Consider the following 19,052-nt stretch of genomic DNA (forward strand, 5'->3'; position numbering starts at 1 on the left):
ATGTTTAAGGGTCGTAAGAATTGGGGAAAGTTAGAAATAAATGTGAAAGGGAGAATGCAAAGGGGGCGGTCTGTGATTAAGTGAAGGGTCAGAGAGATTGACTCAAACATAAGAGAGGGTGTTCTTGGAAGAGGCGGAATGGGAGAAGACAAATAAAATCTGGAATTAAGTAAATCTAAATTTCAAGGGCATGGATTACTAAAAATCTGAATTGATTACTGATGTCATGATGAGACAATGTTTACAGTCATAGTCATTGAATGGTTCAGCATGAAAATAAGCCTATTGACCCACCAATTCTTCCCTGACCATCAATCATACATCTACATGAATCCTACATGAATCCCAATTTTTATTCTTCTCTCATCAACCCCCCCCCCCCCCCCACTCCCCCCCCCCCCCCCCCCCCCCCCCCCCTTCCCCCCCAGATTTTACCACTCACCTGCACACTTAAAATGACTAATTATTCTTCCATCCTGTACATCTTTAGGATGTGGGAGGAAACACGAGTACCTGGAACAGTGATGGAAATGGGTTTTAGGAACTAGAGGTACTCTAAGGTCTGTGAGGCTGAGGTTGGGAAGGAAGGGGAGGGGGGGGGGATTTTTTTTAATGTGTGGTCATACCCATGTAAGAGTACAAGAATGCATAACTTGTTTATTGTGTATTTAAAATATAGTTTATTGTGTTTTATGTGTCATAGCTACTTTCTTGCATCTCTCTCTCTCTCAGATGGATGAAAGCAATGATCATAGAGTGGAATAGATGACATTTCGGGCCGAGACCCTTCTTCAGACTGACAGTCAAGGGAAAGAGAAATGGGAAATATAGGCATATCTTCCATTCATTTGTCCTTAGTACCATCTATATCTCTTGTTCCTCTTTCCCCTGACTGAGTCTGAAGAAGGGTCTCGTCCCTAAATGTCAGTTATTCTACTCTATGATCGTTGCTTTCGTCCGTCTGTCCGCTCGTTTGCTCACCCTTGGATTAAGTAGCGCAGGATAAAGCTGTGAATTCACGCCATTCCCCCTTTCTGTCCTGGGCCTCCTCCATTGTCAGAGTGAGGCCCAGTGCAAATTGGAGGAACAGCACCTCATATTTTGCTTGGGTAGCTTACACCCCAGCGGTATGAACATTGACTTCTCTAACTTCAAATGCTCTGCATAGTCTACTCTTCTGCCTCACTTTTCCAAGGTTTACTTAAATGTAGAGCCTTGTTTTCTGACTCATCCTCCTCCCTCTTAACTAGTATATCGAATACCATTCAACGGTGACTGCTAGCCAAGCGTTACTACACCATTAACTAATTGACTAACTCAGACTAATTATTCATTATTTTTGTTAGCTGAAGGACATAACGTTCCAGAAAAAGTGAACACGATATTCTAATTATGGCACAACCAATGATTTATACAAGTTTTCTATTAGCTTCTTAAGCATTATTTCCCATTTGAAAATGCAGTATATCATATGCTTTTGAAGGTTTGTATACCTGAATGCTGATTTTTTAAATGTGCACATTTTATGCATCTCCTTTCTCCAAAATACCTCCCGAAATACATAATTGAGTTTTCGAGAGCGGGGAGAGCGGCGGAGAGGGGAGAGAGTGGAGAGTAGCGGAGAGGGGAGAGTGGCGGAGAGGGGAGAGTGGCGGAGAGGGGAGAGTGGCGGAGAGGGGAGAGCGGCAAATAGTGGCAGAGCGGGGAGAGGCACGGAGGCAGAGAGGCACGGATGCAGAGAGGCACGGAGGCAAATAAAATAACGTGGAATAATAAAATAACATGATTTACCTGAGCCCGTGCTCGTGGTCTGGTAGCCATGACATTTTATTATTTGCCAAAATCAGGATTGTTGACATCATTCCATGCTGCAGGCTTGTCTGTTATTAGATGATAAATAAATAAATAAATAAGTAGTTTGGGTGAATGTGCAGGCTTTAAACAAGAAACATTGAGAAATATATTTTGGCAAATAATAAAATGTCCTGATTTTGTCCAACTAACAGCTGACAATTATCCCATTCCTTAGCTTGCATCTGAGTAAAATTTATTTCAAAACGCATTGATAGTTTACGATTATTTAAATGGTAAATGTAGCTTCAGAAGCGTTTTCATTTTGCATGTTAAAACCCACCTGAGAACCATGGGCGATTTTGCAATTTTACTGACGGATTTTTCACTTTTAAAACTTTTCATATAACAAATGAATAAAGATAAAAAAGTCAATAATGCCTTACTTTTGATGAAATGCAGCGAGCAAACGCGATAATCCCCGATATTTTGGATCTTTAAATCTCCACGACAAATGTCCGCTGATCACTTCCGCTGGTTTTGCACCTTCAGCTCCCTCTTAAATTTACCTTAGTTTCTATCTTTTTTTTGGACTGTAAATTTAGGTAGCTGTGCCTCACGGTCACCCTGACTGGCACAGTAAATTGCAGCTCAAAAACGGGCCGTTTTCGATGTTTTTAACGGGTGTGAAAGTGCGTGTTTTCCCATTCACTAACATGTACCGGAAGTATCGCATGTACTCCACTTTAAATTTTTGGCACGTGGGTGCGGATCTACGCTCCAGTGACCTTTCGTGAAATCACCCTATTGGCAAAGTTTTGCAATTGCTTTATTTTTCACATAAAAACGATTTATTTTTAAGAGTGGGTGTGGATCATTTCATTTTCAAATAATCTTATTCAAACAAGAGATGGACACAAAAAGCTGGAGTAACTCAGCGGGTCAGACGGCATCTCCGGAGAAAAGGAATAGGTGACGCTTCGGGTCGAGACTCTTTTTTTCAACGATGCTGCATGACCCGCTGAGCTACTCCAGCTTTTTGTGCCCGTCTTCGGTGTAAACCACCATCCGCAGTTCCTTCCTACACTTATTCAAACAGGAATGTATTCACTCACCTATTTTTACACACCTTTTTTTTCTCTGTCCAGCTGCCAAATTAACTCAACGACTGGCCTTCCTCAGTCTGAAGAAGGGTTTCGGCCCGAAACGTTGCCTATTTCCTTCGCTCCATAGATGCTGCTGCACCCGCTGAGTTTCTCCAGCGCTTTTGCCTACCTTCGAGAAATTCCACGGGCCAGGCAACATCTCTTGTGGAAAGGAATAGGCGATGTTTCAGGACCCTTCTTCCGGCTAAGACCCAGCCTGAAGAACGATCTCGACCCAAAACATCACCTATTTCTTTTCTCCAGAGATGCTGCATGACCAGCTGAGTTAGTCCATCATTTTGTGTCTATCTTTGGTTTAAACTAGCATCTGCAATTCTTTCCTTCCTAAAAGTCCATTTGAACGGCATTTGTTCAAGGTCTGGCATCAATCATTGAACGGCATAGGCTGTTCGTGTGGGGAGGAACTGCAGATGCTGGTTTACACCGAAGATAGACACAAAAATGCTGGACATGCAGCATTTCTGGAGAGAAGGAATGGGTGACGTTTCTGGTCGAGTCCCTTCTTCAGACTGAAAAAAACGTTTCAACCCTTCTCTCCTGAGATGCTGCCGGCTTAGCTTTTTGTGTCTAGTAAGATTGTTTTATTACTCTAATTTATCTCTCATCAAAACGTTGGTAAACTTCTAACAAAAAGATTAGGTAAAATGAACATGAACGTTATTTTTTCCCCTACAGCATGGTCCGTAGACCAGAGGGATAGCAGTGTGTGTCTCTCTACTCACCCAGTATGTCCGTCAGAGCAGCTGTCCCACCGTCGCAACTTAAACTGTATAAAAAGCAGCGGCTCAAAACATTGCTGATAGGGCAGATATGCCCAGAAAACACCCCTTTCACACTCACCCCAGCCCTGGGAAACAAAATGTTCAGAGCCCTACAGTCACCCCAGCCCGCCCACGAACCTCTGAATGAAAGGCAAAGCTCAGATGTTCTCTTCAGCAGTGGGGTCCCAGAGTTTCCCAGCGCCTGGCCCACCTTTAAATTTAAACTCAGGTAAACTGAGTTTTTATTAAAAACCCAAATACAATTGGCCCTTAATTGTAAATATGAGAATGTTTTCCTATATTGTACGGTAGACTATCATCCGGTGTAGATACTATAATTTATCGGAAAAATATGAATACACGAACACAGGGGTTTGTTCAAAATTGGAGTCATATCCCATCTACATCTCACACTCTCTCGCTGTTTTCTAAGAAATGTCATTAAGGACTTATGTTATGTGTTTTTGCTGGACTGAAACCAACCCATTTACAACATAAAGTTGTGGGTAACTTTTTAGGAGAATACGTGATGTAAAGAACCTGAAATTAATTTATTTTACATAACACACAAAAATAACTCTGGTCTTAATTACCAATGCAGTTTGTGAACTTATTTGCGGGTGCGGCAGCATCTATGGAGCGAAGGAAATAGGCAACGTTTCGGCCCGAAACGTTGCCTATTTCCTTCGCTCCATAGATGCTGCCGCACGGGCTGAGTTTCTCCAGCACTTTTGTCTACCTTCGATTTTCCAGCATCTGCAGTTCCTTCTTGGACTTGTGACCTTATTTTGTGAACTTCCCCACTGAGGCAAGCATATTGCACGGGTTAGTACAAATACACTTAAAACTCTGAATAGCAACACACCACTAAGGAGCTTCTAACGATTCATTTATCAAGCTAGAGTAACTCAGCGGGACAGGACGGCATCTCTGGAGAGAAGGAATAGGTGCTGTTTTGGGTCGAGACCATTCTTCGGATTAAACCTGCATCTGCAGTTCCTTCCCATTTATAATTTATAACATTTATAAAATTCCCATTTATAAAATAATAAAATAAAACGTCCCATTTACAACATTGTTTTGACCAATTGCTCTCTAACGCGGATAGACTGGGTGGAAAGTGATGCCTGAGAAAATCCCCTATATAAATGCATCAGCCTTCAATAACTGATGTTAATTTGTCGGAGAAAAATCCTGAGACGGGGCACCTGTCCCATATATCTGCTTCTCCATAAAAAGTGCATTAACCTAACAAGGATTCATGGCACTGTTTTAATGTGAAAATTAAAGTTCTGAAGGGAACTAATGAACTCTCGCAATGCGGCTTTCCCCACACTGTATGGTTCGTTCTTTTTGCCACTGTTTCTCAGATCCCCGGTGAGTGCTTTTTGCTCCTTAACAGTGAATTGTTAGATCACTGTAAAATTTTCCATTAAGCTCTGATTAATCTTCAACATTTCACTTCTGGCACTCAGGCCAAACCCACGAGTTACTCACGTGTCACTACGGTAAACTCATGGGCTGCTACGATATTACAACGAGTTTAAAAGTTTAACATTTTTCCTTCAAAAGTATATTTGACTTGTGGAAATCTTTCAACATGTTGAAAATTTTTCACGAGTTAACAAGTTTCCCAAGTACCTGCCATTAGCATTACGAGTCGCCAAGTTACGTCTACGAGTTCCGATGTTCCTGCTACGTTAATTCTACGTGATTACCACAAGTTTGATTTGTTTTTAACTCGGGATCACTCGTGGGTGGACTCGCACTATGAGACAGGGGTTTTAGGACGCAATTCCAGAGCATGGTGTGATTATAGGATGATTAAAATCAGGAGACCACCAGAGGGCAGCACGAGTACATGCAGAGTTCCAACATAGCCCCGTCATGGAGGAGATTGTGAAAGGCAGTGGAGGCGGGGATGAGGATTGATGGATGTGCTTGTGGGGAAACCAAAAAGAAGGGTGCAAATTATAAAATATGGAATGTCGTAGGTCAGCAAGCTAATCAATAATTGGTGCACAAACTAGAAGCAAGTTAAAATATGGGCAGCAAAGTCCTCACTAATAGATGGGATATGCTTCATTTGAGAGAGTTGCCCCCAGATAAAGGGTTACAATTGTGGAATCAGAGCCTTCATACTTCTTCACTAATCCCATGGTTCGTTGTGAAGTTGGCAGAGTGGTGTACGGGCAGAGAGAGTAGTTATGGTACCCATCCTATTCACTCGGTCTGGGGCCCTCCTCATTTTATTAAATCAATTGGTAATCTCAATATTATTGTCAATTATTGTCAAATAGGCGGTCAGAGAGCTGACTGTGATCTTACACTGTGTCTCCTTTATTGAACATAGTTGGACTGCACCGCCTGCCGAGTAAAGCTGACCTAATGATGTTTCTGGCTATGCATATGGAAGCATCTCCCTTGTGCATGGAACCGAAAAAAAAGGGCAAGCTTAAAGTAAGTGATCAGAATGTAAGAATGTAGGAGTTGTCAGTCTGGGGACGACACCATATCTAATGGTTCTCTTTCATTAACCTTAGAAAATCTGTTAGATTTGTTCAAAATTATTTACCTTCCATAAGCCATATTGCCTCCACCCATTCAAGCGTCCAGGTGCTTTAGGTGCAGAGTTACCACATCCTTAACGATGATCTGACAATTTCCCAACAACTGATGGGTGCTTTCCCACACTCTCCCTACTGATTAACTTGCATGTGGATTCTGAAAATGACTGGGATAAACTGGGAATCTGATGAATAATCCTTTATCCTGCCCTTTCTTCATCATTGTGAACTACCTTGTCTCTTGGCACTCTTGGCACCACGCTCGTTCTGGAAAATGCTGTAACTAAAAATCAGAATATTTGTTGGAGCACAGGCTGATTGTGTCCATGCCAGAACTATGTATTATCAACCACTTAGTCACTGCCCTCACATTCACCCTCACTTAACCTTTGCCTCCCCACTCCCCTCATTCTCTCCTCTCATACCCCCCCCCCCCTTCCTCCCTCACACTCCCTCACTCTCTCTCGACGACCTCCTCCCTCCCCCCCTAACACTACCCCAATTCCCCCCTCCCAATTCCCCTCCACACAACCTCCCCCATTGTGGTGCGTATACCACTTCTTTAGCATTCATTAACACATTGACATCCTTGGCAATGTATTTGTCCTCAACCCCATTCATTGACCCTCCAGTGCAGTATGTTGAACCAAGGATGGATGTGGAAAGATTGAAACATGCACAAATGTTTGGGCCCTGTTCGAAAATGAATTCTGGATTCTTAGCTGTGATGGGCCCCAAGACCAGTGATGGTGTATGTAGACTCTGAGACTGGTGACTGATATCCATAGACCTCAAGACCAGTGACTGGTGTCTGTAGACCCCAAGACCAGTGACTGATGTCTGTAGACTGATGTCTGTAGAGATGGTTGAAAGCTTCATATTCCTAGGAAAAAATGTCATAAGCAACTTTTCTTAGACCACCCATATCGAAGCAGTGGCCAAGAAAACATAACAACACCTCTACTTCCATTTAAGGCTTAGGAAGTTCGGCATGTCACCAACAATTCTCACCAACTCCTGCAGATATGCCATGGAAAGTATTTTATCAAGTTGCATCACAGCATAGTTTGGGAAAAGCTGCATCCAAGACCGCAAAAAATTGCAGAGAATGGGAACACAGCCCAGACCATCACACAAACCAAACTCACTTCCATTGACTTAATTTACATATTGTACTGCCTCGGCAAGACTACCAACATAATTATGGAAGCGTCTCAACCCCGGTCACTCCCCCTTCTTCCCTCTCCCATCAGGCAAGAGGTTTAGAAGTGTGAAAACACACACCTCCAGAATCTTCCCAGCTGTTATCAGGTAATTGAACCATTTTATCAACAACTAGAGAACGGTCCTGAGCTACACTCTACCTCATTGGAGACACTCGGATTATCTTTAATCAGACTTTACTGGACTTTATCTTACACTAAACGTTATTCCTTTGTACAGTATCTGTACACTGCAGATGGCTCGATTGTAAATATGTATTGATTTTCTGCTGACTGGTTAGCACGCAACAAAAGTTTTGCACTGTACCTCGGTAAATGTGACAATAACTTAAAATAAACTAAACTAGACCATGATAGGTGAATCATGGCTATAGGGCTCTGAAGTGAGAGTCCTCAGCTGTATGTTGGGCAGCATAAGTTCAGACACAGATTGAGACTCTCTCCACGTTGTTCCTCAAACATTTCCAGTCTGGGCAAGCCACAAGGCTGATTACACAGACGACCCCATGCATTACAGCTGTTCAGGTTTCAGAAATTCATCCTTACAGAATTCCCAAAAAGTTATCCAAAAGTTTCAGATTTGGAATAAAATTCACCTTCATGGAATATATGTAAAAAGTAAATAAATAAATAAACGTAAGATTTGTTTGCTTTTAGCCTGTGTTTTTCGATGCATGCACAATTATGACACGGCTTTGTGTTATAGAATATCACCAAACGGACTGTTTTCTAGGAGTGCAATCCCTCCCCCTACCATACTGAGACCCACCAACACAATGGTCTCCGCCCAGTTCTCGGACAATGCCGTCACACTACGCACACCCTTGCTGGTTAGCTATAAAGTAAAGGTCCAAACACTAACCCAGTTACCAGAAAAGGCGTGAAGTTGGGAATGAGATAGAAACAACCTCCTTCTATGCCTTAAGAAAATAGGACGTATAATGCTCAAACTAAACTAAAGCTTAGAGTTGAACATGAACCAATCCACCCTCTCATTTCTTTTAACCTCAGTTTTGTAAAGCAGGCATCGCTATCCTGAACACGGAGAGAAATCTGATCCTTGCTATTGACTGCTCCAGAGGTGGGCTTCATGCCGTGCAACAAGCGCTTATATCCTTTCCCAGGCAAGTGCAGGGATGCACAGTCTACCTATCCAGATATCCCTGTACCCACTGTGCGACACTACTCATTCAAGGTACGTGAGGGGTATTGTAATGGTGGAAGTCATCATACCTTGATTTCTGCATTGAGGAGGAACCCATGTGAAACCATTCCCATCACCTTTAGACTTTCCCCTTCTCACCTTAAAGCTATGCCTTCTAATCTTTGACATTTACTTCATTTGAAAAAAGTTCTGAGTGTCTACCTTATCTATGCCTCTCATAATTTTATATACTTCTGTCAGGTCTCTCCTCAACCTCCGACACACCAGAGAAAACAATCCGTTTGCACAATCTCTCTTTATAGCTCATACTAGCGTTGTTACAAAACCTACCTATTATCTAAATGGTGGCCGATTGGGAAAGGGGGAGATGCAGCGAGACCTGGGTGTCATGGTACACCAGTCATTGAAGGTAGGCATGCAGGTGCAGCAGGCAGTAAAGAAAGCGAATGGTATGTTAGCTTTCATTGCAAAAGGATTTGAGTATAGGAGCAGAGAGGTTCTACTGCAGTTGTACAGGGTCTTGGTGAGACCACACCTGGAGTATTGCGTACAGTTTTGGTCTCCAAATCTGAGGAAGGACATTATTGCCATAGAGGGAGTGAAGAGACGGTTCACCAGACTGATTCCTGGGATGTCAGGACTGTCTTATGAAGAAAGACTGGATAGACTTGTTTTATACTCTCTAGAATTTAGAAGATTGAGAGGGGATCTTATAGAAACTTACAAAATTCTTAAGGGGTTGGACAGGCTAGATGCAGGAAGATTGTTCCCGATGTTAGGGAAGTCCAGGACAAGGGGTCACAGCTAAGGATAAAGGGGAAATCCTTTAAAACCGAGATGAGAAGAACTTTTTTCACGCAGAGAGTGGTGAATCTCTGGAACTCTCTGCCACAGAGGGTAGTTGAGGACAGCTCATTGGCTATATTTAAGAGGGAGTTAGATTGGCCCTTGTGGCTAAGGGGATCAGGGGTATGGAGAGAAGGCAGGTACGGGATACTGAGTTGGATGATCAGCCATGATCATATTGAATGGCGGTGCAGGCTCGAAGGGCCGAATGGCCTACTCCTGCTAATTTCTATGTTTCTATGTTTCTATGTTTACCATCAGTGGCGCTCCAGATCTGCCTGTGCGTGTGATTCCGGAGGCTCGGGGGGGTGGATTAAAATGCAGGTTTGTATTGGTTGTCAGAGAGGGGTTTCCTTGGACTGCTAGCTGATGAAGAAAAATCGTTTGCGCTTCCGTTCCCGTTTTTTTTTAATTTGCTGGACGATTGCATCGCTGGATTGAAGTTAAAAGCGACATCTAACGCCTTCAACGCCTTCAACATCACGGATCGCAATTGCAGGACAAAACAAAAGGTATGTTGTTTATTTAACACATCATCTTGCTTTTTGCTGTGGCTTCATTTTAATCTTATGAAGCGAAAAATGTTATTTAGGCCCCCATACGAATCAGCCATGTCTTGCCTGCCGATATCTGGGCTTAAATCATGGCAGCGGCCACTATCCAATCGATCACAATCCAGAAACATCCACTCTCAAGATAATCAAATTCATTATTTTTTTGTACAATTATGTCATAAGAACATCTAAATCATCTATATTTTGTGTTATTGTCTATCCATGATCAACATTTTCATACTAAATATCCACAGTACAATTTTAGTCAGATGTATTGTGCAAAAAATAATGATTTTGATTATCTCGAGAGTGGATGCTTCTGGATCAATTTATGGGAACTAAACATTAAATTCCTTCCATTTGGCATATAAATTCATGACAAAGTGAGATTTAATAATCATGTTATATTGTGAATTCTTGTGTGAATGGGATCAGTTTGTTATTTGTTATTTGGATACTTTTCTTAAGAAATTGATAGATGTTTAGATCTAGTAATTGAATTTAGATGAATTTAATTGATTAGATGAATTTAATTGATTTGATGAATCTGATGAATATGAATTTCCTGTTGGTTGTTTACTATTTGTTTTAGCATTTAACTTTATCATTTCTACCTCTATTTCTAAAACTGCAAATAATAACTTGTTTCTGTTAATGCTGTTCGGTGTTTTTTTCCCTTTACATTTTAAACAGATGTTCCGAAGAAGAAATGCAAAATTGTCAATCCAAATGCCCAGCAAAAGAGACTGATTTCGACAGCATTCGCAGAGATTATCCGAATTTGGACTACTCCAAATGTAATGATCTACAGGACATTCTTAATGGGAAAGTAGCGAGCAGAAAGGCATGTCATGCATGGTTTGAAGAACAAAATCTTGTAGTTTACAATGCCAAAATTGAAAAGTTGGGGAAAAACAAGGTGTACAGAGTTGCTTATTGGTTACAATCTGAGGAGTATGATGATGCCACTGATTATGATATGCCAATGTACCAGCTAGCAACTGATCTTCTCCATAAAGACGATCTTTTGCTAAAAATTGTTATTTCTTTACCTGTCTGTTACGGACTTACAGCATATAATACAATAATATTAAAGTTCTGATCTTGGGAATATCATATTTTTGAATTTTCAAGGCAGTCTCGGTGTTTATTACTATTTCCGTCACAACGATCAATTTTGTAATTAGCTACAATTAGGTAACTAACTAATTATATGCTTTAATTTCATGTCATCCAAGTAAGATGTATCATATTTGTTTCACAATGCTTCAATCTATAATAACTGAAAATGTCATTCATTTCTCTTAGTATTTTAGAAAGTTATGGGCTTTTGACTGTCCATGATCACAGCTTTTGTGTTAAGTCAATGGAAAAGCAATAGGGAGCAAGATGTGAATTTCCGAGTATGAAAATGACCATAACTTTTTTTAATACTGAAGATGAAAGTTAATTAGGTATCAAATTAAAGTTATTTTTATGCTTTATCTAATGGGATAGATTACAGGCTTGATTTTTAAATCTCAACATTTTGTAACATTCCTATTCATGCCCTCTAATCCAAGCTGTATTCTGGTAAACCTTTTCTGCAACCTTTCCAAAGTCTCCCAATCCTTTTAATAATGAGGCAACGAGAACTGCACATAATAGACCAAATGTAGTCTAACCAAATTCTTATAAATCTGCAACATGACTTCCTGGCCCTTATACTCAACGCCCTGACCGATGAGGGCAATCATTCCATACACTTTCTTTACCACTCTGTTGTCATTTTCAGGTTGCTATGGACTTGGACCCCAATACCCTTTTCTCTATTCATCTGTTATGGGTCTTGCCATTAATTGTATACTCTCCCCTTACATTCGACCCCCCAAAGTGCAACACCTCCCATTGGAGGAGGCGAAAATGTCGGAGGATGATGTGCTGCATGCGACGGGTGATGGGTGAAAGGTGAGGACTTGGGAGACTCTGCCCCAGTTGCGACTGGGGGGAAGCAAGAACGGAGCTGCGAGATATCGAGGAAACCATACTGAGGGCCTCATCTATGATGGCAGTGGGGAGCCCCTGTTCCCTAAAAAATGAGGACCTCAGATATCCTCGTATGGAACACATCATCTTCAGCGCAGATGCGGCGTAGGTGGAATTGGTAGTAGGGGATAGAGCCTCTGCAGGAAGCAGGGTGGGAGGAAGTGTACTTTAGATAGCTGTGGAGGTCAGTAGGTTTATAATAAATATGTTAAATTGGACTTTGGCCCAGTATGTAGGGAGTGGTTTCCAAAATGGAATAACATAGAATTAACGTGAACGGGTCGGCATGGGCTCAGTGGTCCATAGAACTTGTTTTCTTGCTGTATCTTTCAATCAATTCAATCAGTCCTGTATCCACGTATAGCTTGCCAGCTCTTGACCCACTCTTCATGCCCACCACGTTCTGATGCTTATCTCCTCTCTATCATTTCAGTTCAGAGGCAAAGTCCCAAAAAGTCAACAGTCCATTTCCATCCACAGCTGCTGCCTGATCCATTAAGTTCTTCCAGGAATTATTTTTTTGCTCCAGGTTCCAGGATCTGCTATCTCTTGTGTCTCTCTGAATTTTGTATATGACAACCGGTGCATTGACTGTCTCTAAAGTCATCCTTTCAAAACATTGGAATACAGGTCATCAGGCCATTAGCAATAATTGGTTTTTAGACTCATTGCTTTCTCAACACATATTGTGTCCCTTAAATTGACTTTTAATCATGAAGCAATCTATTTTCTATTAGGTGGTGTTCAGCAAGTTTGTTATTGGCCTAACCTGGAACTGGAAAAGAAAGATGACATGGCTAACATCACTCGTGTTACTCAACTGTTTGTTGAGGCTGAAGTCATTATTGATATGTACATTCCATTACTGAATTTAGAAAAAGTTCGGAAGAAAATATCACCAAAAACAGCTGTGATGCCGACACATATCAAAACAAAATGCAACTCATTTTTTGACTTAACAAATATATTGGATATCCTGGAAGCTCTGGGTTCATCGCATATGAAAGAAAAAGATTTCAAGGCCAAATTCATGTGCGAGATAGAAAATGCACACACATGCTATTGTGAACTACTGAACAGTTCTGATGGCAGCTTTGAACACCAAAGATCAGCTGAAGGTCACAATGACAATGTGAATGGGACACAGCCCAATGATGCTTTGGAGAATGATAATAAGGATATTCATGCCTTGCAGCTGTGCTTCCTTCTAGCTGCAAGAACTGGTAAGGAACAGTTTGCTTGCCCGCCATTTTGGTTAATGGAATTGTGTGAGTCTACTGATATCCAAGTCCTTGTGTTGAAAGTGCTGGCCACCCCTGAGAAACTCACAGCACGCTGCAAAAGGAGACACTTGGCGTGCTGGAAATTTCAAAGAACAAAAAATACTGGAATCACAATAAAGAAACAAAGGGTCAACCTGACAGGTGACCTGATAGAAGTATCAAAAACAAAATGGGAATAAGTGAAAGAAGGTTATTCGCAAAGTTGATATCTAACATGCTGCCGAAGGAGGTGATGGAATCAGATACAATTAATATGTGTAAGAGGCATTTAGACAAATACTTCAATAGGCAAGGCATAGGAGGATATGGAACCACAAACCATCATCTCTCCCTCCTCATCGCCAGTCACCTAGTACCTGGGGGGGCAACCTCCTGCAGCCTACCTAAAGGTGCTGGAGGCATTACCCAGGTTCACCCTCCTACCAACCTTTGCTCTCCATGTCCAATGTCTCCAATGACTCCATTCCATGTCCGACAAGCTTTCAGGGAAATTCCACATCCAATGAGCCTCCTGGTCATTTTGGCAGCCCGGCAAAAAGGAAAGAGAGTGGAACTGCGGATGTTTTTTCAGTCAGAGGGTGTTTGGAATCTGAGCACATTGCCCGTGAGTGGTAAAAGCAGAGATTCTCACAACATTTAAGAACCTTGAGTACTTTAACCGCCAATGTGTAGAAGTTTAGGGATCAAGTGCTGGTGAATCGGAATTGGTTTAGATCGTGTGCGGACATGGCGCCTACAGACAAGAAGCCGAAGCAAAGAAGTCGAAGCCAAAGAACCGAATGGAAACGAGGCTGAAAAGCCAATAAACCGAAAGAGTTCGAAGACGAAACGCCTACTAACCGAAAGGATGGTGCGCCTAAATGCAAACTAACCGAAAGGGCGGGGCACCTAAAAGCCAACAAACTAAAAAGCTGCATCGCCTAAAAGCAAACTTATTGAATGGCCACTCTGTCGAAACGCCACCTACCCGAAAGGCGGCGTTGCCTACAAGCCGAAGGACCGACTGCTGCTCAACAGAAAAGTTCAATAACGGACATGGTGTTGCCGGGGGGCAGGACTTGTCAGCGATTGGTGCAGACCCCCGCATCTATCACATCACTGTGAAGGCATGAACATTGTCCCAAACCTCCAGCCCGCGGGAGAGTTGGGGCTGTACACCTTCGGCCGCTTTCAACTTGGTGCTTGGGTTCAGATTGCCCAGTCACCTATGCACCAAGTTGAAAGCGGCCGAAGGTGTACAGCCCCCACTCTCCCACGGCCACCCTCCGCGGGCTGTGGGTCGGGTGGAGCGGAGGTTTGGGACAATGTTCATGCCATCACAGTGATGTGATGGACGCGGGGGTCTGCACCAATCGCTGACAAGTCCCGCCCCCCGGCAACGTCATGTCCGTTATTGTACTTTTCTGTTTTGCGGCAGTCGGTCCTTTGGCTTGTAGGCGACGCCGCTTTTCGGGTATGTGGCATTTTGACAGAGAGGCCATTCGGTAAGTTTGCTTTTAGGCGATGCAGCTTTTCGGTTCGTTGGCTTTTAGGCGTCCCACCCTTTCGGTTGGTTTGCATTTAGACGTCCCATCCTTTTGGTTAGTAGGCGTTTCGTCTTCGGACTCTTTCGGTTTATTGGCATTTCGGCCTCGTTTCCATTCGGTTCTTTGGCTTCGACTTCTTGCTTGGACTTCTTGTCTGTCGGTGCCACGTCCGGGTACCAGTTTAGATAGTGGTCAGGATGGACATGATGGGCCAAACGGCCTGTTTCTGAGCTGCCCAGCTCTGTGATCTCATTGCTCACCCATCAAAAGGTTGGCCCTCCCTGCAGAAACGCTGATGCATGTTGTTTATGCTGATTGCAGTCTAGGTGGGATGATCTTCTTCCTGTAGCCTGTGGCCCAGCAAAAAGTTGTCCCAAAAACGATGGTCTCTATTGACCCAATAGAGGTCAATATTGTGATATGAGACATCCAGAGCTCTGATAGCATCAGAGACATTTGGCTGCACAGCCTGAGGTGATGCTCTTCGACACTTCTGTGTTTCAGATAGTCCAGATCGCGGAGTTGGAGCGATAATCTGCCAGGACGAATGCTTTGTGAGTACTTCATGTGAATTTGTCTCAACTTCTTACGCTCATTTGGGAAATGACACTATTCACTGACATTCTAAGAGCGTTCCTGCTCCAAATAAATGGATTAGGTCATGCTTGTGAAGCCACAGATATAGACAGCGTGGACATCACAGGGAAGGCATTTGAGGAATGCAGGGGAATGGGTCCGTCAGAAGTGGGAGGGCCTCGTCTTGTTCCAGAATCATTCTAACCATGATTGTCCTGCAGGTGGCAACGGGCTACAACGGTTTTGCACGAGGTTGTTACCATGGTTGCTACCTTTCAAGTCGCGACCAAAGTGAGACTAACAGCCCCAACCTGCTCATCTGTGCAGAGGCTAACACTCTTTATTTCAGGTAAGACACAGCACGGAAATGTACCCTTCAGCCAACTGCGGCCATGCTAGTTACTGGATGCCCATCTACACTAAACCCCTTCCCATGTACTCGGCTGGTAGCGGTCTCTGTCTTGGTGTTTTAGGTAAAGATGAAAATACAGAAAATTACATTCAATCTGGCAAGCCCAAGACTCGGATCTTGCTGGTCTCTCCTCTAGACTATCGGATGGTATACAATTAATGCTCCACCACATTTTTTTTTTAATGTTTATTTTATAGACGCAATTGTACAAAGATAAAATGTTCGGCATCTAGAATTATACAATTATTGTGCAGCTTCATTTTTAACCTTATAACCTAATTAGAAAAAATGGAAAAAAGGAAACAAAGGGAAAGCAAGAAAAAAAGAAAGGAAAAAGTGAAAGGATATAGAAAAGAACAAGAAAAAGTCCCCTAAGTTACCAGTGCAGCAGAGAGAAAGGGGAATAAGAAAAGTTGGAGATATACCTTGCTCCTCCCATGCTCGCCTAATTATTTCCGAAGGTGGGATATGTGCAGTTAAAAGGGTATTGTAAATATAGGATATTAACTTACTTGTATCCGTCTTTCTATTCATGCATTTGTCTAATATATCTGGGCCAATAGAATGACAGTCTTTCGTGTGTGTTTTCACATAGTCTCGGATTTGAAGATATCTAAAAAAATTACTAACTTTCATGCTCACCACAATTAATACATTTTTTCTCTTTAACGTTACATGGCAAAATAATACATTTTCCAATAAAGTTAATGGGAGCCTGGTAAACAAGACTTCAGTGAGTGGGTAGGAAGAAGAGGGATGGAAGCCCTTGTGAGATTATGGGAAGCACAGCAAACATAAAGGACAAAGGACATTTATTGTAACGTACACCAATTGGTGTACTGAAATTTGAGTTGCCATTGCAGCACACCAATAAAAATAAAACACAACATTAAAGAATTTGACATTAAACATAAAATCATCCCCCCACAATGGTTCCCACTGTGAAGTAGGCAACAAAGTCCAGTCCTCTTCCTCTATGTTCATCCATGGTCGGAGCCCATCTGAGGCCCCCGCAACGGCAGCCCGATGTTTCAGGCCCTCTCGCTGGATGATGGGGCCCCGGCGTCGGGAGAACACTCTCAGCGGCCTGGAGTGTCCGGAAAGGCCGCTTCCTACCGGAGACCGTGGCTCCTGAAGTCCACAGGCCGCGCTGGTCGGAGCTCCAACACAGGCGATCTCAGCGAAAGATCCCAGGCTCCGCAGTGTTTAAACTCAGTGCCGCCCGCGGCTGGACGCCCCGCAACGACAGCTCTGCGATGTTGGAGTCGGTGGCCACAGCACCCCAGAGCCCACCACACGGCGACCCAGGCAAGGCATAGCCCACTCCGCGATGATGCCCCAGCGCTGCGCTGCCGCCGAAGCAGAAGCTCTGGCCGGTCCCGGCAGAAAATGCCGCTCCAGTCCCATTTGGTAGGCCGCGAGGAGAGGGTGAAGATGCGGCCCGGAGAAACCCGCATCTCCAACCAGGTAGGGACTGAGAAAAGCAGTTTCCTCTTTCCCCCCCACATAAAAAAACTAGAAGACCTCCAAGATTACACTTTTAGTAAACTAAAAATAATAAAAAAGGGTGAAAGGACGAACAGCTGCAGGCTGGGCAGCCATATTCGACAGCGCCCCCACTCAAGGGCGATCAACGGTATATTATATAGATTCCTTGGTTTTCGTGACCTTTAATTAAGTGTGGGATTTAAATGTGGGCCCATCATCAGTTTGCGTGAAATGACAAAATTGACTGGGTGGTTGACAGCAAGAAAGAAAGTTCTCAGCCACAAGAAGATAATCAGTGTTCTCATTGTTTGGATTCACATCAGCACTGTGGGTGTCACACATGTGGGAATGGCAAAGAATATGTTGTAAATGGAAGGACAGTGTAGATGAACAGAGCAATCTTAGGCTGTGGAACAGAAAGATAATGTTGTAGACATAGAATCATATGACATTGAACCAGGCCGTTTGGTCTAACACACCCAGGGCACCCATCCCACTTCTCATTACTTGGCCCATAGCATTCTATTCCTTGGCAATTCAAATGCTCAGCTGGACAAATGTGGTCAGTGACCCCGTTTCAATAATTCTCTTTGACAGTGCATTCCAAATACTTCACTCTGGGTAAAGAAGGACCCCCTCATATCCCCTGTTAATGCCTTACTTTAAATCTATGTCCTCTGATATTTAGTTTACTTTAGACTTTAGAGACACAGCGTGGAAACAAGCCCTTCGCCCACTGAGTCCGCACGGTCCAGCGATCCATTCAGTCCGTGCAGTGCAGCGATCACCCCGTACACTATCAATATCCTACACACTACAGAGGTGTGAAACACACTACACACACTGCAGACTACTCCTACATCCTACAGGGACAATTTACAATTTTACCAAATCCAATTAGCCGACAAACCTGTACATAGAAACATAGAAAATAGTTGCAGGAGTAGGCCATTCGGCCCTTCGAGCCTGCACCGCCATTCAGTATGATCATGACTGATCATCCAAATTAGTATCCTGTACCTGCCTCTTCTCCATAGTCACAAGGCCTTTTAGCCACAAGGGCCACATCTAACTCCCTCTTAAATATAGCCAATGAACTGGCCTCAACTACTTTCTGTGGCAGAGAATTCCACATCTTTGTAGTGTGGGAGGAAATCAGCGATCCCGGAGAAGACCCACGCAGGTCATGGGGAGAATGTACAAACTCCATAGACAGCCTCTAGTCAGGATCGAAACTGTGTCTCTGGCGCTGTAAGGCAGCATCTCAACCGCTGCATCACTGTGCCGCCCAAAGTTTCCCCACGGGCTATCTGATCTGTACCTCTCATAATTTTGGATACCTCAATTATATACCCCCGGTCCTAGTGTTTCCAGTCTATCCTTATAATTGATCTGTCCCACATCCAGGTGAATCTCCTCTACTTCACCCCAGCACTGCACACTGTACTCCGGCTGAGGTATGGTGAACAATTTCAGATTCAGATTCAGATTCAGATTCAGATTCAATTTTAATTGTCATTGTCAGTGTACAGTGCAGAGACAACGAAATACATTTAGCATCTCCCTTGAAGAGCGACATAGCAAACGATTTGAAGAAAGATAATAATAAGTGTCCGGAGGGGGGGGGGGGAGGGGGGGGGGTGGTGATTGGCAGTCACCGAGGTACGTT

At 43.2% G+C, this 19,052-nt stretch overlaps 1 protein-coding gene across 1 annotated transcript in view; it reads left to right on the plus strand.

The window, feature by feature from the left end:
- Positions 1–19,052, plus strand: part of LOC129706556 (cytidine and dCMP deaminase domain-containing protein 1-like) — a 57,271-nt gene that overhangs the window by 23,850 nt on the left and 14,369 nt on the right. The window contains exons 9-13 of the mRNA XM_055650918.1: positions 6,072–6,178; positions 8,520–8,703; positions 12,836–13,321; positions 15,412–15,461; positions 15,705–15,832. Coding sequence (XP_055506893.1) covers positions 6,072–6,178; positions 8,520–8,703; positions 12,836–13,321; positions 15,412–15,461; positions 15,705–15,832 — 955 coding nt within the window. The remainder of the gene's footprint in view (positions 1–6,071; positions 6,179–8,519; positions 8,704–12,835; positions 13,322–15,411; positions 15,462–15,704; positions 15,833–19,052) is intronic.

The sequence above is a fragment of the Leucoraja erinacea genome, chromosome 19, assembly GCF_028641065.1.
Source record: "Leucoraja erinacea ecotype New England chromosome 19, Leri_hhj_1, whole genome shotgun sequence".
Lineage (NCBI taxonomy): Eukaryota > Metazoa > Chordata > Chondrichthyes > Rajiformes > Rajidae > Leucoraja > Leucoraja erinaceus.